Source organism: Alosa pseudoharengus, unplaced genomic scaffold (genome assembly GCF_046254945.1).
Source record: "Alosa pseudoharengus isolate Yale_2024_CS ecotype anadromous, Long Island Sound unplaced genomic scaffold, YU_APseudo_1.1 YU_APseudo_1.1_scf_10, whole genome shotgun sequence".
Lineage (NCBI taxonomy): Eukaryota > Metazoa > Chordata > Actinopteri > Clupeiformes > Clupeidae > Alosa > Alosa pseudoharengus.
In genome coordinates this window covers 31,786,664-31,812,207 of record NW_027468565.1, presented here as the reverse complement: position 1 = coordinate 31,812,207, position 25,544 = coordinate 31,786,664, and the positions used below count along the sequence as shown (strand labels likewise).

The 25,544-nt window shown below is 41.6% G+C and overlaps 1 protein-coding gene and 1 long non-coding RNA gene across 4 annotated transcripts; one reads left to right on the top strand and one right to left on the bottom strand.

Moving 5' to 3' along the window:
• Window positions 1-4,952: 4,952 nt before the first annotated feature.
• meak7 (MTOR associated protein, eak-7 homolog) lies at window positions 4,953-13,202 on the top strand. Of its 3 annotated transcripts, none has more exons than XM_076270044.1 (8): window positions 4,953-5,040; window positions 5,383-5,560; window positions 6,867-7,100; window positions 7,670-7,814; window positions 10,257-10,658; window positions 11,328-11,446; window positions 11,834-12,013; window positions 12,665-13,202. In XM_076270044.1, the coding sequence occupies exons 2-8, from the start codon at window positions 5,405-5,407 to the stop codon at window positions 12,779-12,781; spliced, it is 1,353 nt and encodes a 450-aa protein (XP_076126159.1). In that variant the 5' UTR covers window positions 4,953-5,040; window positions 5,383-5,404; the 3' UTR covers window positions 12,782-13,202. The 3 variants fall into 3 exon arrangements, with proteins under 3 accessions (XP_076126159.1, XP_076126155.1, XP_076126163.1); XM_076270040.1 differs by having other exon boundaries at window positions 5,379-5,560; XM_076270048.1 differs by having other exon boundaries at window positions 5,379-5,560; window positions 11,305-11,446; window positions 12,665-12,797.
• Window positions 13,203-23,085: 9,883 nt separating this feature from the next.
• Window positions 23,086-24,796, bottom strand: LOC143140900 (uncharacterized). The gene is made up of 2 exons (XR_012990700.1): window positions 23,863-24,796; window positions 23,086-23,687 (listed from the first exon to the last, which is right to left on the bottom strand). It is a non-coding gene; the product is annotated as an uncharacterized LOC143140900 (long non-coding RNA).
• Between the last annotated feature and the right edge of the window lie 748 nt (window positions 24,797-25,544).

Genomic DNA, 25,544 nt, shown 5'->3' with positions numbered 1-25,544 from the left:
CATTTCCGATTTCTTCATCCATGCGAGAGAGTTTAACAGGTACGATCATTTAAAATCCCCAGGTTATTTTCCCATAAAAAAAAACTCTCAAGATACTGGATCTCCTTATTTGGGCAAAGATGGTAGCTTTTTTGAAGGCGAACTTCAGAGGTCTATGCTGAACTGATTGGTGAAGCACTTACTCTTTTAATTTCAGGCATGCTAGACACTTCTGTAACACATTTCTGCCTCTCACTGTCAGTTTATGGAACTGCAACTACATTCCACAGACATATTCCTGTTCATTTGAATCACTACATGTATATTAACTGTGTCATTTAATAGGAATGTTGTATGCTTCTGTTTGACATTATGAATTGGCATTAGCTTGATTATTAATTGGCCACATGCCACTTAATAATCAATTCCCCTCTCATTTTCTCTCATGGACTCTTTCTTGCTCATGACTGCATGTCTGACTGACTGTTAAAGCAATTTTTGTTTTACATTAAAGGAACATGCCGACTTTTGGGGACCTTAGTTTATTCACCGTATTCCCCCGAGTTAGATAAGTCGATATATACCCTTCTCATCTCTGTGCGTGTAGTTACTCTGTCTGATGCATCCAGCCCTAGCTTAGCACAGGTGCCTCCAAGTGTACAAATAACAATGTCAAATGAGACACAGCCATTTTGTAAGCGTTTACATACTTGGTACTATGTTCACATTCAGACGAAGCACTGCTACTTGGGCGGAGTGATTTGCAGGCAGCACCTGAAAAGCTCAGGCGTTACTGCTTCAAACCCCAAGGAGCAGTGCTTTGCCTGAATGAAAACATAGTTCAATCGGATCTCATCATGACCGCTAGCTGCCAATTCCATAACACTGTAAAAGAAACTGTCTCTGTAGGCAGCCCAGGCTCCGAAAACTGGAAACAAACAATTTGGGGGCAGCCTGTCCCCCAAACAAAAGCGATACCCTGTGTGAGGTTTCTCTCGGAATATTGAAGGGAGAGGTGAGCTACATCTCTGGTGTGTTTTATTTGGTCCTTGGTTAAAATATAATGTACACTGTTTTGGACAAAAGCATCTGCTAATAAATTTAAAGATAAACATAAACGAATGTGACTTTTTGCACAATCACTGACTGCACCTATTATTTCTCAAGCTATTGAAAAAGAATGATGATTTGAATGAGTCATAATTGTAGTTCTTGAAGATCAGTGTATAACAAAAAGAAAAATAAGAGCCTCCGTCCTTGCATTGATTGGAGAGTTCACAGTCCAGAATCAATATCCTTTGCTTCTGATGTCCACAGCCTTTGTGCTCCTGCAGGATGCGTAAGTGTTTTCCAAGCTTGAGGTCAGATAGGGAGACAAATGGAAGTATACGTTCAATACACAGACTGGTCACTATGAATACCTTGTCCTTCTATTTGGTTTGACCAACGCTCCTGCTATTTTTCAAGCAGTTTCTGACTAGATGTAGTCAGGCTAGGTATAATTTTATCGGAAGTTTATCCAGAATTGTAGTTCTGTTGTGGCTCCACTCATTAGTCCTCCAAGCGCCCATTTCTCTGGAACAGTGAGGGGCTGACAATGCCTTTTCGCCTTTTTTGTGTTGAAATCCAAGTTTTGATCATTCCTGACCCCTGGATGTGTCTGATTCAGGTGTTGGGGCTGTGCTATCATGCACAGAGATTGACCTGAGATAATAAGATGCATCCCTGTGCTTTTTTTCTTGTAGATTAACACCTGCTGAGCAGTTATGGCCTTTGGTGATTGGGAACTACTGGTGGTTAAACTCGCTTTTGATGCATTTTCGCTTTGAAGCATTTAAAGTCTGCTGTGAGGCTCAATTCATGTAAGACCAGGTGGTCTCTATTTTTCTTCCTGCTTCAACTTCGTTCTTTCCTACAGACCAGGCTCCAATAACGCCAAGTGTCACATCCTGTCCCAAAAGTTTGCTCCAGATAATCTGGCATTGTGGCAGCTGGTCTACTAGAACCTCTGCCTGTACCTTGTGGTCCCATGTCGCAATTGACTTTGTTACAGGAATTCTTGTAGGCCTACACTCACTGTTGTTGAAAAACTGTTGTCTTTCATCGTCGGAATCCAGAGATCCAGTCTAGGATGCCCAGAGGCTTCTATAGACCCTTTCAAAAGAGTTCCATTATCAGCATCTTATTATACGGCTCTTCACAATGCTAGTAGAACGCTCCATTGACTTGAATGGGATTTCCCAAAGTTCTAGCGGTAAGATATATTCATGTAATTATCGCTGCAAACATATAATTACCGCTGTCAATGGCAACGGGTTTTGTGCTTCTGATACGTCTTTCATATCACTACGCAAGGACTGGAACTTCATTCAAACGTGAAAGCAGATGGTTGATCAGCTGTGTTCTAAAGAATGTTTGATTCAAGTTCAGCAGCGTGTGTTGTTGCGAACTAGGCTATTTGTTTCTCAGCAAATGCCATGATGAACGGTAACAAATAGGCTAGGTTATGTAGGCTGAGTGGTATCGTGGGGAGTTTATTATTTTGTTTTGGCAAGTAGCCGTATAATAAGCGGGATAATGTATAGAACGCCGGTCATTACTGTGAAAATAAGTCCCTTCAGGGCGGAACAAGACCCCTCCGCTGCGTGTCGGGGTCCGGTTCGCCCTGTCGGGACTTATTTTCCCAGTAATGACCGGCGTTCTATACATTATCCCTTACATAGTTGGCCCCACAAGACTTCCTTTTTAACATTCCATATGTTATCTTAATGCAGAGGAAGTAGATTGGGGCCCAAATAGAACGTTCAAGCATTGTTTTTGTTTTTATTGTTGAAAGGGTCTATAGGACAGAGGACGGGGGTACTGTTACAAATCGTCCAGGACCTTCCATATGATGAGCCAGGTTTTCCTCTACCTGGCAGGGTGCGTTTAAAGCATGCCCCGCTCCTAGGGGGTTTAATCCATGCCACGTCTTGCTGCTTGTCTCCAAAGATTGTTAAGGCGGAGCAAGATACTTCGTCGTAGTTCATGTCTATGGGCGCGAAATGGGGATCGAATCCTGTCTGCATAAAGAGGCGTGTCGATGACGTATGATGAGCGTACGTTGCAAACCGCCAACAGCAGCGGCATAAATAACCAGCGCACACCTGATATAAAGTCGATTTTCTCCAGACTGGAATGCTCAAAAATGCTAAAAATGTACCTGAAATGTTCACACGGGTTTGAGGATCATGAAAACGTGCCCGAAATTCACATTCCTAGCTCTATAGAACTAAGACCTTAGCATATGTGGTAAAATTCTGAGCTATGCCCATAGACTTCAATGGAGCAGTCGCTGCCTCTGCTCTGCATAAAGGGGGATTTTGACCCCCCCTCGTGCGATCCGGGTTCCCGGAAGTGGCTCCTGATGAAGTATCTTGCTCCGCCTTAACAATCTTTGTTGTCTCTGCATCTCCTGTCTCCCTGCTTCTCTGCTGAGCACACCTGTGTCTGATTAGATAATCAGACGCCTGACTGCCTCTGGGAATCCTTCATTGCGAGCTATCGTGCCAGGTCTCCTATTGGTCTGTTGCCAATTGTGCAATTTGGGATGAACATTTATGGACTGTTTGGCCTGGTATATATGTATTGTTAAGACACAATCTACTTAGCTAATCAGCTGGGGGAAAATTGTGGGGATGTCTATATAGCCAAGTTAAGATTTTTAGGCTACCCGATTTAACCCTCCTAGTGTTCACGGTCAAATGTGACAGATTGACAATTATTTTCTCTAAAAAATATTATTCTGACCACCATGAGGCTCCATGACTGTGTTAACACAGGGCATCTGAACACACAAAACATATTTTGATCATTTTCATAACAATTTGGGTGTTTTATTTAACTTTAGAACACCCATGTTTATTCCTGGTCAAAAATGACCGGCCATTAGAAATGAATGGGTGAGAAAATGGTCAGTGTATAAAATTGAGGCTAGGCACATGGGCTACCTATTGATCAGATGGACTGTGTGCTTCTGTACATTAAAACACCCTCACCCCCCCTCTTTGCTTCTATGCCAGCCCCCACTGGGACCTTTCCCCAATAGAATATTCCCCTTCTAACTTGCATGAGCTCAATGAGGCCTGCAGGCCATAAATAGCAAATGGAAGTTCAAAACTGGTAATATCAAATAGAACATAAGTTGATACAAAGGTCTATCACAACATCAGATGATAATATGTGTTACTATGGATTTAGGCTATAACAAGTTATAATGCAGCGGGAACAAAAAACTAGTAAACATAAAATGAACAGGAGGGTTAAGTCATCTACACTTATACCTTTTCTTAATATAGTTAAGAAATATATACATATAGACTTTATTCTTGCTCTGTTGCACTGTAGGACTTACTCATTTGCACCATCACCATGACACTCACTCACACAGAGCACCTTACCTTACCTTACTATGCACAGAGAATCACAGGCTCAGTCCCTGCCTCAGTCATTGCAAGCGCCTCTTGATTGATTAATCACCCACTATGTGGATACTGTTTTTAGAATTGATTTAGATTATTATTATTATATTTGATTTAAAGTATCTATCTATCTATCTATCTATCTATCTATCTATCTATATAGCCCTGCATAGGAAAATAAACATAAACAGTTGACTATTGCAAATGCAATTACATTGGATATTTTCTGCCAATAATCACTATGAGATTATTATATCCCCCTCGAATGGTAGCCTACCGGTGGACTAAAATTATAAATGTTAGACAGTCTGGGTCGCAAACGACATGAATTTGCGCAAATAAGCGCAGAAACAACGCTTGGAATGAACTTCTCAAAACACATGACCGCTAAGCCAATCGGACATAAGAGAATGCGTTCTGAACAAGGTAATTGGCTATTGGTTTGACATCAACGAGCATGTGTCATTTTCATTGGTTTTCATACAAGACAACATAACAAAATCAGGAACTGTTCGCAGTGTGTACTGTACTGTGTACATATACCGTTAGCACCATAACACTGATGTTGTGAAAGGGGAAAGCTTAAATTGCTTCATTGAAGGTTTGTAAAATGTCGACACTATGTAGCTACGCCTAGGCAGCCATTCTGAAGCCTAGGCTACGACATAGAGGGTTGTGTGAAAACTTTACATCCACCGTCAACGCAGATGTCTATAGAAGCTAGTTATCTATCCCACTAGCAAACACTACTACTAGCCTACTTAATTAAAGCTATACAAATCATAGGACCTACATTGTTTGTTTTCTATGTGTTTAAATATTACATCGGTAGCTTGGTTATTCTGACTCACAATGCTCCGCTTTCTTATTTGATGTTGCTGAGCCTAGTTAGTTAGGCTAATATGGCATGTTCTTGTATCATATTTCTTTTCTGCACAGACAGGTAGACATACGCATGTCCTGCGATGGGAAACACTGAAAGTGTCGTGGTGCAGAAACGGCTGACCCGGTTTCGACCCGACGAGCGACCCGTGGTAGAGGGGGTATTCGAGCAGCTCCAGGCGGGCAGTGCTGGTGCAGCTGGGAAGCCTGGAAAAGCTCTGACAGTCGACATGTTGAAAGTGCGCATAATAGACCAATAGAGGCCAATAAAGTGAACAACACATTAGGAAAGACTGTACTACAGTAGTAACTAGCCAATATGAAAATGAATGCTTGAAGTATTGCTTGACATATGACAGTATCAGTGTTGCGCGGTCTGCCCGAAATTAAGCGGTCGCCCGCGGATGACCGCGGTCACCCGCGGTTATGAGTCATAAACAAAATATTTTAATGATATTCGGGTCATTTGCGGGCGGGTCAGTTAAAATTAATTAAATATATATTTTCTACAAATAGGCCTACTTAAAATATCACGAGAAAGCTAGCATCAATACAGTAAAGCATCAATACAGTAAAGTCAACAGTAAAGAAGCAAGACGCGAGTTAAAATAATAAAGACACCCCTTCAGGAAAAGCGATATAGGCTATGGTTATGGTCTAGGCCTACTTCTTGCGAAGCCATTTAAAAGTATGACAGCCAAAACGGGCAGCCTGCAGGAATAAATGTTATGGCACAGACTACACAGCCATATCTACCGGTATGTATAGGTTCGCGCATGCATAAAAGTTACCTTAGTTCGTTGTGTTTGTGACTTTAAACAGTGGATGTGCTTTAGTAAAGCTTTGTGTTTCATTCAGCATTATAAACCAGTTCTTACGCTAACGTTTTGACCAGCAATGTATCTCTCTTGCCTACCTCGCCTTACCATTTCTGTTTTCGAAAGAAAGATGTATGTCCATGGCCTTCAAATCTTATCCTAGTGTTCTTATCCTTTGTGCGTTGCGTGCGTGCTTGCGCTCTTATTCTCATTCTTTCTCCTGCGCAAACATTATGTCCTGCATGCTTACTGCGTGTAGTTCTACTGCATCAAGTTTCGTAAATAAATTAGTTTGTTTTTACAGAAATGGCCTACTGTCACACTGCATGCAGCCTATAACCAAAAGCACACATTTTGTAAATAAGCGGGTTGAATTCGCGGGTCGGGTATAATTTTGTCCTAATTAATATTCGCGGTCCGAGTTGCGGTCGGGTTGATTAAAATATCGGGCGACCGCGGGCCGCTTGTGACCAAACCCGCGCAACACTGGACAGTATGGTGATGGGTATGCTAGTGTCCTTTTGTAGTCTACAGGCCTAAACACGACTTCTAAAGTGATGGTATTAGTCATTATAGTAATTCAATGTAATGGCCTAGTTAAACAGATCAGTTGTTCTGGTGTATAGAGGATGCTAATGGCCCTTGCAAACCTAATCACCCACACATGGCCTTGCTATGGTATTTGAAGCTACCAGCTGTGAAAATTAACACATGCATATTCTCACAGGCAAGTATGGGGAGCATTGCATCAGATTCCACAATAATGAGGGTCTATGCAGGCATGACCAGCATTGACGCGGAGGCACCGCCAGCTCCTGGTGGGGGGGTGAGTCGCGAGCAGCTGGTGATCTTCCTGGCAGACACCCTCCGTGGTACTGCAGAGGAGAGGGCACCCCTCGTCATGGCGATGGCACAGCAAGGCGGGAAAGGTGCCATGGCTACTGTTGACCAGATAAAACAGGTCAGTGAGTGATGAGTGTGATGTGAGTGTGTGATGCGCTCGTCATGAGTTGTGGTGGTTATGTGGTTTCAGGGTTGAGAGCTACTTTGCCCATGTTCTGGTGTCAGATCACATTTATTGCATCTCATCATGTGGTTTGGAAACGAGGCAACGAGGCATTGAGATTTAATAAATCCATCTGCGGTGGTGAAACTGAGGATCTAGATTTAAAATTTGATTGTTGACTCAGTTTGTCTGAGTCTTTGGAGCACACACTGTAATCGAACACAGCCTGGAGCATAGACTGTTCACATTTCTATTGCTTGGCACAAAATCTGCTCAACGAAGGTACAGAAATATTGAACTGAGGCGCCTGATCTAGCTATACCCTAATCTCAAGATATATATTAAGCTCCCTCGATATTCTGTCTCATTTCTGATCTGATCATTTTAGTTAAGTTGTCACATTGAGACACTCATGACATGGCAGGCAGTGAAAGGCTGCCCTTCTGTGGTTAGTTCTTGTGTAGTTGACAGTTGAGTTGCTCAATCCTGCTGAGAAGAAACATTCGCCTACCCACCCTGTGCAGTTTCTGGAGGACCTAATCTCAGCTGCAGTGCAGATTCTGGACCACAGGGGGCGCCTGCGAGGCTGGAAGCCAGAGCACATGGGAGATGGCACCAGAGGGGTGAAGCTCCTGGCTGAACAACTGAGCTCAGAGATCAAAGCGTCAGGTGAGGGCCTCACACTGGCCGAGAGGGGGAAACTGTTACTAGCAGTGGAGTTACAAGTTGATTACTAGGATTACTAGGGGGCATAATTTCACAGTGCCTTCAAATTCAGCAAGTTTCTCCTCACTATCATGTAGCTATTTGATCTGTGTGTATCTTTAAAAAAAAAGGCGTTTGTACTGGTCCTGGTCCTATACATTTTCCAACCAGTCAAAATACGTGTTGATACGCACAGAAGGAATGGGTGTAATTGGGTTTATGCTTATATATTACAGCTATGCTTTTACAGGATATACAGCTCTGAAAAAAATGAAGAGACCACTGCACATTTTTCTGATGTCATCCTACGGTTGCTTAGTGACATTCCAATGACTTGATGGTCATATATTTAAATATGTTGTGGTCTCTTAAAGCGATGGTTCGGAGTAATTTTACCCTAGGGTTCTTTGCACCATGACCCCGAGCCAAACACCCTCCCAGAACCTTTTTTCCCTTGGTCGAGCCCTGGTCGAGTAGCGCCGTCAGAAACGAATGACGTTCTGCAGTCATGATGGAACCAACTTTTATCTCGTAAATTACCCCACTAATAATGCCCTGAATGGTGCGAAACTTCTGCAGTAGTACAACTACGACATTTAGTCCAATAACGAGGCATTAGAAAGTTTGTAAGTGCACCAGGAGTTTATTTAAATAAGACTTGCCTGATTATCTGCTACTATACCGCTGCGTCAACGTTTCTTCCGTGATTTGGGAAAAGCCTGTAAAAGTCCTTGCAGGAAGTGATTACATCAACGTTTTTTGGTATATCCAGTTTTAAATATTTTTTTTCCGAAGTGTTTACAACTTAGTAATAACTAATAATTGTTGCAAACTGGACTACGAACAAAATATTAGTGCATTCCTGGATCTACATCCTTATGCATGCTTCCTGCCAGGACTTTTACAGGCTTTTCCCAAATCACGGAAGAAACGTCGATGCAGCGGTATAGTAGCAGATAATCAGGCAAGTCTTATTTAAATAAACTCCTGGTGCACTTACAAACTTTCTAATGCCTCGTTATTGGACTAAAGGTCGTAGTTGTACTACTGCAGAAGTTTCGTACCATTCAGGGCATTATTAGTGGGGTAATTTACGAGATAAAAGTTGGTTCTATCACGACTGCAGAACGTCATTAGTTTTTGATATCGCTACTCGACCAGGGTTCGACCAAGGGAAAAAAGGTTCTGGGAGGGTGTTTGGCTCGGGGTCATGGTGCAAAGGACCCTAGGGTGAAATTACTCCGAACCATCGCTTTAATTTTAAAGCGATGGTTCGGAGTAGGGTCCTTTGCACCATGACCCCGAGCCAAACACCCTCCCAGAACCTGTTTTCCCTTGGTCGAACCCTGGTCGAGTAGCGTTGTCAGAAACTAATGAGTTTCTGCAGGCGTAATGGAACCAATTCCATTGACATCAGAAGGATGACATCAGAAAAATGTGCAGTGGTTTTTTCCAGATCTGTATCACAGCTTCAGCTGTGTTAAAATGGCGTATTCAGTTATGTTCTGCTCCTTTCAGCTTCTTTCATTTAGTTTGACACTGAATATTTTTTTATGCCCAACAGTCCTTCAGCAACTTAATGTGCTCATTCACTAGGTGCAACACCCAATCGGGTCTGTGTAAACAGGTACATAAAAACAATAGCTGTTACTACACAGCTGACACTCCACCAGAAACATATGAGCTGTCTAAAGAGCCTTCTGGACATATAGTCAATAAGATTCATCAATAACCTTTCACCAAAATTGCAGATTGTACCTTTAAAGGAACACGCCACCCAAAATCAGTAGTAATATATGTTCTTACCTTAACTTTCACGAGTTGAGTCATACCTCTCCCGCGCCGGTAGGTGCACTCAAACGCTCTGTTGCGCGGCAAGCTGCATGGATGATAAGTTTTGCTATGCAGTTATGGTTGAAATAATAGCCCATCAGCGCATCTCTAGTGTGTGTGCCTCTCTCTCGCTCAGAGGGGAGGGAGAGGCTGAGGGTTGATCCAGCATGGATTCTAAACTCTGTGGTGGATAGGATCTACAATTAGGTGTTAATAATATTACCACGCTAGGTCGAAGTACTCCCAAGTGCTATTGCGCCACACATTGTAGTTCTCCTGTTTATTCGCTTGGAAAATCGCCACGTTTCATGTTGTGTGACGTACACATTTTTATCAACTACTCGTGCAACTGTATTTAAGTAGGGAAAAAATGGAGGTGTTTGATTACTGCTATGTTCCTCTCTCTACGGCCACGGCAGAGCCCGCTAGCATTGCAACATGCTAACACATTCGGATAGATAGTCTTTATTGTTTGTAAGGGAAATGTATTGTTGGCGTTTACACAGAGCCTTATATATATTCTGTTATATATATTTATGTATTCTGTTTACACCCACCCACCTCGTCCCTCAGATCAGCAGACGTGCGACACCGCTTGCCTGGAGGACTGGCTCTTCCGCGTCTCCTCCGTGGCCGTCTACCTGGAGCTGCTGGTTAGCGAGGGTCTGTCGGTGACGCTGCCCTCCCGGCCGCCCCCCACCCTGCTGCCTCTCTGCCGGGAGCCCCCCTGGGGGCAGCTGCGGACGAGTCTTCTGGACGTGCCCCTGCTGCTCTTCCTGGCGCCCCTGCTGCCAACGGGCACCAGCGCCCCCTGGAGGCTGCTCTTCTCCACGCACCTGCACGGCGAGAGCTTCACGCGGCTGGTCAGCGGCTGCAAGGGCCGCGGCCCCACCGTGCTCCTGCTGCGCGACACCAAGGGTCACGTGTTCGGTGGCTTCGCCTCACACAGCTGGGAGATCAGGCCCCAGTTTCAGGGTGAGCGGCAACAATTACAAACATTTTCTAATTCATTTATTTATTAGATTTTTTTGGGAGGGCTTTTGCTTTTATTTGGATAGGACAGTGAAGAGTGACTGGAAGAGAGTTGGAGGGTTGGTCACAACATTCAAATCTAGGTTCCTGTGTGCACTGGGACACAATTGTGGTGTGGACGCTAATTTAGGAACATCAATTGCACTTACTTATGATGTGCTTGTCTTTACAGAGAAGAGCCGCATTGAGCGTTTAACATATGGTGGCTTATGAATGTTGTAGTCAAACTGCAGGGGTCAAAATGATAGCAGCTCCTCTGCCACTTTGGCGTGTGAAATACGGCTGCTGTTCATCTAGCGTTACTGTAAGGCTTTCATCTTAACCGCTACCCTTAAGAAACTGCTGCTGTGCTTTCAGGTGTCACTGCTACAACTATTTCAGTCTTGTACCGCTGACTGCAAATGCATAAATCTGGCAAGATTTGTGAATATATGTTGATGCATACGTACGCAGCCTAACATCAATACCTTCGCACAAATGGTTCTCTGTTGAATCTAGAGCTCACCTAACTTACGTGCTGTTTTTGTGCCTGTAATTGTGCACTTGTGTCAGCGTAGCTCTGTACTGTGGGTGTGTGTAAATCGTGTAGTTTGTGGGGCTTTTCCTACACAGGAGACTCCAGGTGCTTTCTCTTCTCCGTGTCCCCCTGTATGCGAGTGTACACCTGCACTGGCTATAACCAGCATTACATGTACCTCAACCAGGGACAACAGACCATGCCCAATGGCCTGGTGAGAGCAGACACACACACACACACACACGCAGACACATCCTCATGCATACTCAAATATACACAAACACACAGATTCAAATAGACACAAACATGCCTACACACATAGCAGGCACTATTTTATGACTTTCTATGCTATTCACTATGTAACTCAGTATTCGTATAACTTTCAAATGATTCAAATGGCAGTTTAAATCACTTACGGCCCTAACATCCTAGATGCATAGATACCCACACAAGTTTGTTTTACAGCATGAAGACATATTTTAGTACATTTCAAGCAGCGGATGTGTGGTAGTAGTGTACTCACTACATAAACCCTTGTGTTCTGTGGTCTTTCTGCCTTGTCACTGTGTATTCCGGATGCTCATGTTCTTGTGTGTCTCAGGGTATGGGTGGGCAACATGGCTACTTTGGGCTGTGGCTGGACAGTGACTTCGGTCGTGGGCACAGCCGTGCCAGGCCAAAGTGCACAACGTACGGCAGCCCCCAGCTGTCGGCTGAGGAGGACTTCAGTGTGGACGCTCTGGAGCTATGGGCTGTCAGCGAGCCCCCTGAACAGGAACAGGTCAGAACCTGGCCCCAGTAGCCTGGAACACATACACACACACCTACATACACACACCTACATACACACACCTACACACACACACACACACACACACACACACACACACACGCACACACTCCTACACCTACACTTGCATAACCTACACACACACACACACACACACACACACACACACACACACACACACACACACACCTACACTTGCATACACACCTACACACACACACACACACACCAGCGCTTCCCATACATTGACTTATTTGTGGCGGCCCACCACAATATCAACATTGACCACCACACAATGATTTTTACAGGTTCTACTTAATTGTGCTTAAATCTGGTTAGGATCATAACCACGCTGCGCTAATGTGTTAAAAACTGTTGCATTCAAATTCTGCAAACCTACCACCACAAATAGAATTCAATTCTGTGGGAAATACTGCACACACACACACACACCTACACTTGCATACACACCTGCACACACACACACACACACACACACACACACACACACACACACACACGCACACGCGTGTGCGCGCCTACACCTACACTTGCACACACACCTACACATACAAACATTCAAAAACACAAACAAATTTTTGTGCATATACAAATGTCTGTATTGTGCCTCTGCTTTGACAGGATGAGAACAAGAGGAGCATTCTGGATGTGGACCCAGAGGTGCAGGCCATGATGGAGATGGCAGGGAAGACGTTACACAGCCAAGGCCTGAGAGAGCCAGAGGAGGACGAGCAGTAGAGAGAGGGAGAGAGGGAGAGGGAGAGAGAGGGGGGGGGGAGGAGAGATATCCTAAAGAATATTTAGAGTATTTGTTTTTATTTTTGTGTTTTTATTATTCTATTGTACATATAAATATGGATTTGAACGTATGTTGAATCAGCAGACTGCTGGTTTTCTTTTGTCTGGAGATGGAATCCAGGACTCTTCTTATCGAAAAAATGTATTGAATAGTAAGTGTTTGAATCAGAGGATGTTATGGTTCCTAAAATGATATGATCTAGGGGTTGTAATTACAACTGTGCTATAGTGAAACTGATTGAAATGGACATCTGTTTCGGACTCTCAACAAAACTGTTTCATCTCAGAATTTGGCGTTGGTTAATTTATTGAGTGTTAAGGCTGAGCTGAATAAACAATTGCAATGAGTGTGAAATCTTCATCTTCAGTCTTCACAGTTGTTTATGTGTGGTTATCCTGAGGAAGTCTCTCCATTTAACTTTTCTTGACTTCATACCAATGTCTGGTGAACAAAACATCCTGTGAATTGCTGCTATGAAAAAATATTTGCTGAAAAAATGTTGATGCGTCAAATGATTGTCTCCTCCACTATACAATACTGCTCATATTCTTGTTTCTGTATACTGTACATGGACATTTAACATAATTTAAATTATGCAAATAATTTAAAACGAGCAAAAACAAAACAGAAAACTTATACTTGTATAAGCACTCATTAAAAACACTGACATGCATGCCACTTGTTCTCACACTTTGGTTCAACGGCTAAAGAAGTTCTTAAACTTCTTTGACAAGTTCTCAAGACTACTCTTCGACAAGATTAACAGGAAAGTCAAGTAACTCAGACAAAAAGGCCCCCCCCCACACATACACAAACACACATTTCCCCTGTATATAATAACCCTAACGCTACAAAACTCCTGGAGTTAGGGTCAATAGGAATAGGTTTTAGGGACTCCCAAGTTTCCAGTAAACTCTTGGGTTCATGAATATCATATTTAGATATATGTTGACTTTGCTGTTTGTTGTATAGTTTTAATTAATTCTCTTCTAATTCTCTTCTGCTTTTAACTTATTGACCCATCTGAAAGGCATAAAGCCCCCCCCCCCCCTCCTTGTTTTATATTGTTGCAAAAAATGCAATCATTCCTTGATTGCAATCATTTGCAAATATATCCTTATTTCACTTGATGCGCACTCATTCTCAATAAAAACACTATCTTTTTCATATCTTTTGAAGTTATGGTGTTACATTAAACCTTATAAAGCAATCTGCAAAAGCAAAAAGGTCACAATTGACTGAATATAAACACAAAAATACAGTAATCTTCAGTTTTCTGAAACACTGAACTGATGAGAAAAAAAACAAAACCTATTTAAAACGAGCAAAAAAAAAAGAACTTACATAAGCACTTATGCAAACTCTGACATGCCACTTGCTGTCACACTTTTGGTTAAATTTTATGTGGCATAAAGTAATGCACAGTGTACCTATTGCATATTCAGTGTGAGAGTGTGCAAAATATGTACTAAATATGTTCAGTACAGCGTAAAGTTTAGCAAAAATATTTATGAAATTGAAAAGTGAGAGACTGAGAATTAGCTAGTTATACACATTTTGTGTAGCTATTATATAAATTGTAGCATGTAAAACATTTAGGCAAGCAATAGACCCCTAACCCTAGAAACTACACAGAATGGTAGACCTCGGAAGTTTGGACCCAAAAGCTGCATCTTTGCCCATATAAGGAGAACCGGGTACCACCTGGATCTCCTTATATGGGCAAAGATGGCAGCTTTGAACCCTTTTTGTAGGTGAATGAAATGATATAATTGTCTTTTCCCAGCCCTAGGTATACAGTTAATCAATCTTAGCAAATCTCATCGGTCCTCAGGTAATTGTGGCTTTATAGTTATGTTAGAGAAAACCATGACCCGACAACTGCAATGTATGACTGCTCTTTTGTGGTTACCTCCTGTGTTGTTACACAGTTGAAGATTTTCCCAATCCTGCCAAGAATGATTATGATAGTCTCCCCTACCCTGTGTAGTTCCTGGAGGGTCTCAGCTGCAATGCAAACTCTGACCCACAGGGGCGTCTATGAGGCTGGAAGCCAAAGCACATGGGAGATGGCACCAGAGGGGTGAAACTCCTGGCTGAACAGCTGATCTCAGAGACCAAAGCGTCAGGTGAAGGTTTCTCACTAGCTGAGGGAGGGAGACAGTTACAAGTGGACATTTGAATACTAAGAGAGGGATGTTACCATACGTATAAGATCATTTTGATTTTTGATTATAGTTGGAAGATAATTTTTCAGTTCAATTAAAATCAGCACCATGACAAAGAATTTGCTTAATATTGAGTGGGCAATGTTCAGTACCCTCCAGAATTATTGGCACCTCTGCTTAAGTTTACTAAAAACTGGTAGGCCTATAAAAAAATAATCTGTTGGTGATTTATTGTAATCTCACAATGAAAAAAAAAATAGGAAAAATCCAACCTTGAATGGAAGCATATTTCATCTCTCATAAATAAATAAATAAAATAAATAATTTTTTTAACAAAAACATGTTGCTCACAATTATTGGCACCCCTGCTGGTAATACCTTCTTAAGCCTCCCTTTGCCAATAAAACAGCTTGTAATATTCACCTATGACACCCCATAAAGTTGGAGAATACAAAGCAAGAGATGTAAGATGTTCGTCTTTACAGAATCTCCCCAGATCATCCAGATTCCTTGGTCCACACTGGTGCATTCTCCTCTTTGACTCATATGGAGTTTAGATCAGGGGACTGAGATGGCAATGGCTGAAGCTTGATTTTGTGTTTAGTAAACCATATTTGTTTTAATCTGGACGTTTGTTTTGGTTCATTGACCTGATGAATGCTCCAATCATGACCAACTTTTAGTGTCTTGGCAGAGATTGACAGATTTCCTTTGAAAATGTTCAGGTGTTTCTTGATTTTCATGATACCATGCACCTTAATTAGATTCCCAAGGCCTTTGGGAATAAAAACAGCCCCACAATAGCACAGCCCCTCCACCATAATTCTCATTAGGTATGTCATTATTTTCAGTATAATCATTCTTGTATGTGCATGCCAAACAAGTATTTGTAGCCAAAGAGCACAATTTTCATTTTATCTGACAATAGACCACACTTCCAGACAAAGTCACTGTTACTGTTCAGTAACTCCTGCTGTTTACATTGGTAATGACTGAACAGGTTTTATCTAGCATGCCTTCTAAATAAGCTATTAGCAGTGAGGTCACTTTTAAAGATTTTTTGGGGGACTTAGTGACCCCAAGATGATACCTTTTTCTGTAACTCTCCAACAGTGGTTCTTATGGAATTTTTACTATCCTCTGTACGTGGGGGCAAGATAACCATGGGTCTTTGTCCAAGCATGTTTGTCACATTTCCAGATGATTAGAACCTTTTAATCATTGTTAGAACTGTAAATATAGGCATTTCAATGAAGTACATAGTTGTCATAGACATTTTCTGACTTACAAATGTCAAAACACTTTCTTTTTATTTAAATTTAGCGTATTTTCTTGTCTTTCGATGTTGAAAAATGACTAGAGGATGTAGCCTCTGTGTGACTTTATTTTCATACCATAGTGAAAAAGAAAGTCATGAACTACTTCTCAAAGTTCACAGACACTCTGATTAACTTAAATAAATTGAAATTAGATAGCAAAATGCTTCTGTTAGGTTTTGTATATAAGATTTTTCAGGGGTGCCAATAATTGTGAGCAACGTGTTTTAGTTAAAAATATTTATTTCTTCATGAGATTTTCCTTTTTCTCAAAATACATTTGCTTCCCTTCAAGGTTGGATTTTTCCTAGATTATTTTTTATACCGGTTTTTAGTTAACTTTAGCAGAGGTGCCAATAATTCTGGAGGATAGGCCTACTGTATATTTATAAATGCATGTACATTTGGAACTGATGTTCCAAACTGCAGTAAAGGTCAAAGATGGTGTGTTTTAGCAAATGGCATCAAATCTTTGGTTATTCATAATGTTTAATGTTTACATTTGTAATGATCTGTCTTCATCAAGAAACCAAAAATATTTCTCTCATTCCAGGATCTCTGTCTTACAATGGGGCCTTTCTGCTGAAGTGTTGAAGTTGTCACACATTCTTCCCTAGAAAGGTATAGGTATAAATATATATACTCTTGATCCCGTGAGGGAAATTTGGTCTCTGCATTTATCCCAATCCGTGAATTAGTGAAACACACTCAGCACACAGTGAACACACACTAATCCCGGCGCAGTGAGCTGCCTGCAATAACAGCAGCACTCAGGGAGCAGTGAGGGGTTAGGTGCCTTGCTCAAGGGCACTTCATCCATGCCTACTGGTCAGGGTTCGAACCAGCAACCCTCCGGTAACAAGTCCAAAGCACTAACCAGTAGGCCACGGCTGCCCACAAGATTACCTCTCTGAAAGACTGTAAATGTCACGATGTGGGACTTCCTGTGAAGATTGAAGTTTAATTTAAAGAAATTTTTATTTGGATTGGATGGTGCATTGTAGATGTGTTGTTGTAGGACAGTAGATGAGTAGGAGATGAGCTCATTTTGTATTAAATATTTTGTTTGTGGTTCTTTCAGGGATGTGAATTAGGATTCAGTGTTGCTTCCTCGTGTTTATTTGTGTAGCCTGTAATTGTCTGAAGCAACTGAAACTGTTGTGGTCTGGACTGTGGAGCTGTTTCTGTCATTATTGTTTCTTGAGTGTTATGGAGGACGGGTGTATTGTGAACGATTATGAGGAAAGTGTGTGATCAGTCACCTTTTGAGTGTGTGTGCGTGTGTGTGTGTATGATAGTGTGATATTCTGAAGGAACGACACAATTTGGACTCAGACAACAGACGTTGGGTTCAACTTGTAGTATGACCTTTATTGGAGTAAAATGCATTTTGACCTTTTGTTAAATTCAGTGAATGTTCACTGTGAATTGCTCCTTGGTGAGCTGCTCTTCACCATCCTCTTGGGCTTATAATGAGTGTATTCAAAGATCCCGTCATAGCGTTTTCCTGTTGAATCGCCACAAATAATGAACTTGTTCTTGAACTTACATTGGAATAGACTGAATGTGATATTCTTTATGTTAGATGTGTTGATCCTGATTGGATTGAATGATGTTTTGTGAGGGGGCATGAAACGCTGTCTGTGCAAGACTGCATATTTGTGTGTGGGTTTTCATGTGTGTATCTGTCTTGCTTTCTGTTTATACATACAAATCTGCATATGTGTGTGGGATGTGTGTGTGTAAATAATGTGGTTTTGTAGGGCTTTGCCTACACAGGAGACTCCAGGTGCTTCCTCTTCTCTGTGTCCCGCTGCATGCGAGTGCACACCTACATGCATGTACCTGAGGGTGAGGGTGCTCTTGTTTGTGTGTACGTGGAAATAAAATAAAAAATAAAAATAAAAAGATACCCGCACACTGTTTCTATAAGCTCCCAGAGTGGTTTATTAACACAACGTTTCGACCAGAGGTCTTCGTCAGGTATCTTTTTGACTGTTGGCTAAGCCTTATACCCAGCACCTGTTTAAATTTTGCAGATGTGCGTGCACTCCACTCTTTGTACGTGGAAATTCCACATAATTTAAATTATGTAAATAATTTAAAACAAGCAACAAAAAAAAAAGAAACAGAAAATTTACACTGACATGCATGCCACTTGCTGTCAACGGCTAAATAAGTTCTTAATAACTTCGACAAATTCTCAAGACTACTTAACAGGAAAATAACTTAGTAACTTAGGCAAAAAAGTGTTTGTGGATATAATTAAGATGATTGAGACACTTGCTTTCACACTTTGACCCCCCCCCCCCTTACACACACACACACAAGCACACACAGACACACACACACACACACACACATACACGCACACACATTTGCCCTATATACAAAAACCCTAACCCTAATTCTACATTACTCATGTAGTTCTGACAATAGGAAAAGGGGTTAGGGACTCCCAAGTTGGGTTCATGGATATCACTTTTAGAAATATGTTGACTATGTTGATGCTGTTTGCTATATAGTTTTAATACTGCTTTTTTACTGCTTTTACATATTGATCCATCTGAAAGGCATAAAGCCCCCCCCCCCCCCCCCCACAGCATACTTGCTGCCTCTCCTCCATCCCAATAAACAGGCTTTATTCTGCCATTCTGTGTTATCATACATTTACATTTAGTCACGTTTTATAATGCATGCACAGTAAAAATGGTCACATTACTTAATATATTACAGGTATTTATGACATGCCTCTGTGGAATACTTGATTATGATTGGATGTTTGAGGTATTTAGGGATCAAATGTTACCTGATAACTAAGTATTGAAGTTAATAAGTGACCACTGCCCTTGGCAACCAGTGTTTATTACACTGGAATGCTAATTACTTACATGGAACTTAAAGGCCGTGTTGCAGGGTTCATTTTCCAACGAATTTGCACAATTTGCTTGTTGGTAATAAACATTTAAACTGTTATCCATTGTATTTGATGTTGTTGGGTATCACAAAAACGGAATATAATACGAAAAAGCAGGTACTATTTCACAGCGTTTGAAGTGATTCTCCTTTCCCCCACAATGCATTGCATTACGTCACCTTGGGGAGGCTACAGACCAAAGCCCACCTTGAGACCCTTGAGAGTAACGAGAGAGGAGTAAAGAGAGACGAGTAAGGGATTGTTCAGCAGTAGATAGGCTATATATAGCCTAGATATGTATATAGACAGGTAGATAGATAGCTAGATAGATCATGTCATATGCTGGTCACGGGGGGAGCTCCTTGACCAGCGGCCAAAATGCACTCGCTTCCCTAGTTACTGCAGCTCTCCACCACAGTTTCCATCGGGACGGCACAGCCCACACAAGCACCTGCAAAACTGCGACTTGCCCATATTATCTCCCTCTTTGGTAAGCCGTACCCTGACGATGTCAATGGCAATCAATCACGAGCAGTAGGCTAGTTATCGAAAATATTCATGCTGAAGACACAACCAGCCTAATCGGCGGCGGCTAGAAGCTAAGTTTGCAACAACTGGGGTGGCTCACAGGTGGGACTAAAAAGTTAGCCCATAGCTAGCTATCATGATGCTTTATATTCTGATCTTCTGACTAAGTTTGCCCGGTAGCCTACTTATCTGAACTAACGACATGATCACTATCACTAGATATAAAGAAAATGTTGACTTTCACTCGGTGCTGTTCACTGACAGCAGAGGACATGGTTTTGAATTCCTAAAACTATTGATTCGCTTTGGTAAATGTCATTGGAATAGATGAGTAATACAATACCCTTTAGTCAGGAGGAAATGTAGTTGAACCCCTTAAAAAAAACAGTATTTGAGGTTTTTGCATTTTTGGTATCCTTAGGGCATGTAGTCAACATTTCTTGATGATAACATAAAATTTAGGCGGTGGCAAATTTTTTATTGGCATATTTCCAAAATGGCCGCCGCTGGAGACGCTGAAAACCAAAAGAATCATATTTCAGGGTCTAATAGATCAATTTTGATGGTTTTGATATCAAACTATAGGTTTTCTGGGGTGGTTAGTTCATTTATGAGGTAACTTAAAAGGTCGGAGGTCAAATAAAGGTAATTTCAAGGTCACATTCTCAAGGTCAGCGGCAAGATCATTTTGAGTAAAAATCCGATAAATTACCATATGTTAGATAATTACCATTTTATTTTAGATGACAGAGGACTATATCTCAACTTAAAAGATTCTTGATTTACTATCACTGGGATGGAGGCAAATTATTGATGGGTAATGGGCTCCTGTTCTGTCAAAACTTCCACCAGCACCAGAGGCTATTGTGGAGCTTGTGAAGTGCTGTTGTCTTACCAGCCAATGCAGTAGAAGGTGTTCTTGCAAGAGTAACAACTTACCATTCACACAACTTTGCAGGTGTGAAGGCTCTGAGGAGATGTGCACCAATATTAAAAAGATAGTGACAGTGAGGATAAACTTACCACTTACTTACTAAACTTACTACTTGAGTGACAATGACAATGTTTTGTTGAACTCTTCAATAATGAAACAAGATTTTTTTTTTCTTTTTTTCCATTTTTTTCTCCAAATTTCTTGGCAAATGATGCAATACATCTTTTGAAAATAGTCTGTATCTCACTTGTCTACCTTATTATGGTATATTTATCAAAAAGTTGACCACTTTAAGCCTTTATATTATTTTTCTGCATATTGTCCGCCATCTTGAATTTTGGCACTGAAAATGAAGAAAAAAAATGGAAACAGGTTGTTTTGTATTGAGTGGGGTCCTAGCAAGTAAAAAATCACCAGTTGCAAAAATCTATATGAACCGTTCCTAAAATTACACGATTCCCTTAGTAGCACCTGTGACAGTAATACACTTTTTTAGACAGGCAACATGGATCTGTACATACAGTACATAGGCCTGTCCCATTGCCTCAATAAAGGTAAACAGTTTTTTTTTATCAAACTCATGGTCTCGTTTTTCAGCTTTTCTGTATGAAATGTTGTTTGTTGTAGACGTTGTTATTGTAAGTTAGCTTACAAGTGATTCTTTGGTCGGGACTTTCGTCCAGCTGTCTTCTGAAGCAAGTTAGTCAGGGATATGTCTTCTTTCGTCTGGTAGCAGATATTGGTTTCAGATAAGATATTGAGATGTCATCCGGAGTGTAATGTTTTTAATCCTCAATGTCGGTAAAGTGCAGCTATAATTCTGGTTTGATATTTTTAATTGTGTTTTGTGCTGTATTGAATGGAAAATGAATTGTATACAAACAAGGGATGCAAGTGGGGTCAAAAATGATCCCAGCGGTTGTTTTTTTGCAATATCTTGGTCAGTTTAAATTGTTATCGTTTAATCTTCCATATATTCCTCAAATAGGTTGTCTTTGACATGAGGCCATTTGGATTTGTATCTAATTGGTATATTTTTAAGTAATTGCATTTTTTGTATCAGTACCACACTTTCCATACGTGGGGTGAAAAATGACCCCAAGCATGTTCTATGAAATATTCAATTATATATTAATTTACCGGTGTATTATCAACAACTTTTCATAACATATCAATGTAGGTGTCATAGGAAATTACAAAAAAACGCATGTTGCCCTGAGGCAACATTGAACCATAACGGACTTGCATATGGCCATACCAAATATTCTAAGTAGGGAAGCACCTGTATATGTGAAGTGCATGAGTGTGCTTCATGAAGTTTTATGGTTGAGCATGTGCCCTGACTATCATACCAACATCCATGGCTTTTCGATGTTGCAGTGAAGCTGCAGACTTGCTACCCTGTACCCTGTAGCCCCAAGTCAGGTGTAGGTAACTTGCATGAAACTTGCATGAGTGTGCATCAGTACGCATACATGAGTATGCATGGGTGTAAGTGTGCAAACTCATGGATATGTGTGTGTGGTTGTGTGTGTATACCGTACCGGAGAATGTTTGGGGAGATTTATGGAGTTTTTAACTGGTACATAACAGTGATTTTGATGATTTCCTATGATAATTTGTATTATTATAACTTCATATCTGTAAAATCTGTAAAATTTTCATTCCACAATGTTGTCTGGGGGCAAAAACAATGTTGCCTGGGAGCAAAAACTAAGTTTATATCCAACCTTGCTATTATCATTGGAACGTTAAAGTGAAAAATACAAAACAACAGGTTTATTCCCTGTGTTGCAAGGTAAAACTTTCACAACAGAGTCTAGGTATGGGGATGGTGATGCATTTGCAGTACTTGCAACAACGGATACCAGCTACCCGACAGGGACACCCATTCTTGTGTGCACACTTGCAACACGAGCAGGGATCTGGTAAACCTTCAGGTTTTGAGATTACAATCTCAGGGACTAATAAACTCCCCTTTTCTTACAAAACCATAAGCATCTGCATTTAAGATCAAGGTGGTGTCTGTAAATGGTGTTTGGACCCAAAGCTGCTGCTGGGAGACAATGTGTGAGCGCTATGCAGATATCATGAAGTGGTAATATTGATCTTTTCACTGGAGTTGCGGATGAGCCAGAACAATTGTTATGTGGTATAATAGGCACACAAAGACGTATGTATGGGGATATCTATAAAGGGGGGAAAATTCCCATTCACCTGTAGTGTGATAATAGTGTCATCTGTTGTGGTCATTTTCAGGACTTTCGTCCCATGTAGAGATTTTGGCACACATCCCATGTTGTTCAGTGGGGTCATATTAGTCTATAACAGTTGAGATATTCTCCGCTAAATGAAGAGCATACAAATCTTACCCAGGACCTCTACTATAATGGCTTTTTATTGGATTTTGGTCACAGTGTCTGTGTATTCCTCAATGTCAATGTGGTTGTTGTGGGTGGCAGCTGTTTTGAACATATCCCAGTCTGTTGTTTCAAAGCAGTCCTGAAGTTGTGAGACGGCCCCCCTCCGGCCACACTCTCACCTCCTTCAGAACTGGTTTGGTGACTTTTGCTCTTTATCTGTATCAGGGCAGCAGCAGGATGCTAATGTGGTCTGACTGTCCGATGTGGGGGAGGGGTTTGCCTTTGTAGGCTTCTTTCTGTGGGGTGTAAACAAGGTCCAGGGTGTTTTGTCCTCTTGTTAGGAAGTTTACATGTTGGTGAAATTTTGGTAGCCTAGTACAGTTTTGAGATTGGCGTGATTGAAATCTCCAGCGATGATTGTGAAGGCATCCGGGTGTTCACTTTGTTGTTCACTGACGGCCCGATACAGCTCATTCAGTGCCATGCTCCTGTCACTGTTTTTGTTGCTGGGGGGGAGGGATGGATGTACACCACGACCAGCAGAATCGCGGTGAATTCCCTGGGGAGGTAGAAGGGTCGGCACCTAATGATCATAAACTCTGCCAGTGGAGAGCAGTGTCTGTGTACTACCGTAGCGTCTCGGCACCAAGCATCATGTGTGTTAAACTCCTCCACCACGTTTTTTGTCTGCTAGGGCTCTGTCAGCTCGATAGCACGTTGTATAGCAGAGTCGGGGATGTTATCGTTGAGCCATGATTCAGTAAAAACAGTCACGCAGCAGTTAGGCTACTCACTGTCTTGTTTGCTCATCTTAGCAACCGAATGTCGTCCATCTTATTGTCCAGCGATCTTACGTTCGCCAGGAATATGGATGGTATTGCTGGGCGAGTTGGGTTGGCTGCTAGCCTTGTTCCGACGCCAGCTCGTTTGCCTCTCTTCCTTGTCCTGGCACACCGCTTGCGGTGACGCCGGTCAGGTGAAGCAGACTGGTCCGATGTTCAGGCGAAGGCTGAACAGTGCCTGGCGTCCCAGATCCCACTTCACCTTCATGATAGTATTAAGTATATATACTTTTTTGATCCCGTGAGGGAAATTTGGTCTCTGCATTTAACCCAATCGGTGAATTAGTGAAACACAAACAGCACACAGTGAGGTGAAGCACACACTAATCCCGGCGCAGTGAGCTGCCTGCTACAACGGCGGCGCTCGGGGAGCAGTGAGTGCCTTGCTCAAGGCCACTTCAGCCGCGGCCACACTGGTCGGGGCTCGAACCGGCAACCCTCCGGTTACAAGTCCAGAGTGCTAACCAGTGGGCCACAGCTGCCCTCAAAGGTTCTCTACCAACAAATTATTCTGTCATTCCTCTTAGTTGCTGTAGCCATTTTTGATCCGATCAGTAACATAACCAGACAAACCCTTGATGCGGGCACCCACAAATACCAACAACTACCAACACATTTTTCAGTCAATCCTCTTTGTTGCTGTGACCATTTATAACCTGATCAGCAACATAACCTAACAAAATGCACAAACAAATACCACAAATTCTTCGGTCAATTAACTTTGGACAGTAAATGCACCCTGTAGGGGAGAGTGGGGTGATTGGTGCCAGTGGGAAAGTTGTGCCACCCCCTATTTCTAGGGAACCATAGAAAAAATTGGTCATGTGACCACACATTTTTGAAGACTCAGCCATTTCAATCATCCTGCAGAGAAGAGAGCCTCATTGCATGAGAGGTAAGTACATTTAAGTTAGAAAAACTGTTTTTTGCCATTCAAAGTAAAATTTCTATGATCATGTTTTTTTGATTGTTGAGTCAAAACAGTTATAGACAAGTTTGAAAACATTTCACACATGTTTTAGTGCTTTGGTAAGCTGCATTATGAGTCTATACAGATAGCATGATGTTAGCTCAAATCTGATGGATGATGCATTTTTTCCAAAATGGTGGGGGTGATTTGGGGTGATTTGTGCCAAAGGGCCTGGGTTAAGTGTGCCAGTGGCACAACTCACCCCCACTTATAAATCATGTTTTAAACATATTATTTTATTGTAATTGTGCAATTTACTCTTACATTTTATCACTAAAACTATGTGACATTCTTAATTTTAGACCAAAAATAGAAATATACCATCATGGCACAGAGTTAAGAGGAAGACAGGCAGGGCATACAGTACTGTATGGAAAAGGAGCTGGCAGAACATATAAAGGCACTAACAGGAATGCTCAATGCTCATGCAGATAAGAAAAGCAAAATTGGGTAGGCCTACTTATTTAGAGGGTATAGCATCAACTTATCTAAAGACAAGGGACGCAAGGGCTCAATAAGGGACAATTTAAGAGATTTGCTAATAATACTAATAAACTTTTAATATTTTCTAGGATGTAATTGGTTTGGAGCCTTTAAAGCACGCCGTCATTTGTTATGCCACACTCCTGAAGCAACCTCTGTTGGTAGAGCTACTGCCATTAAT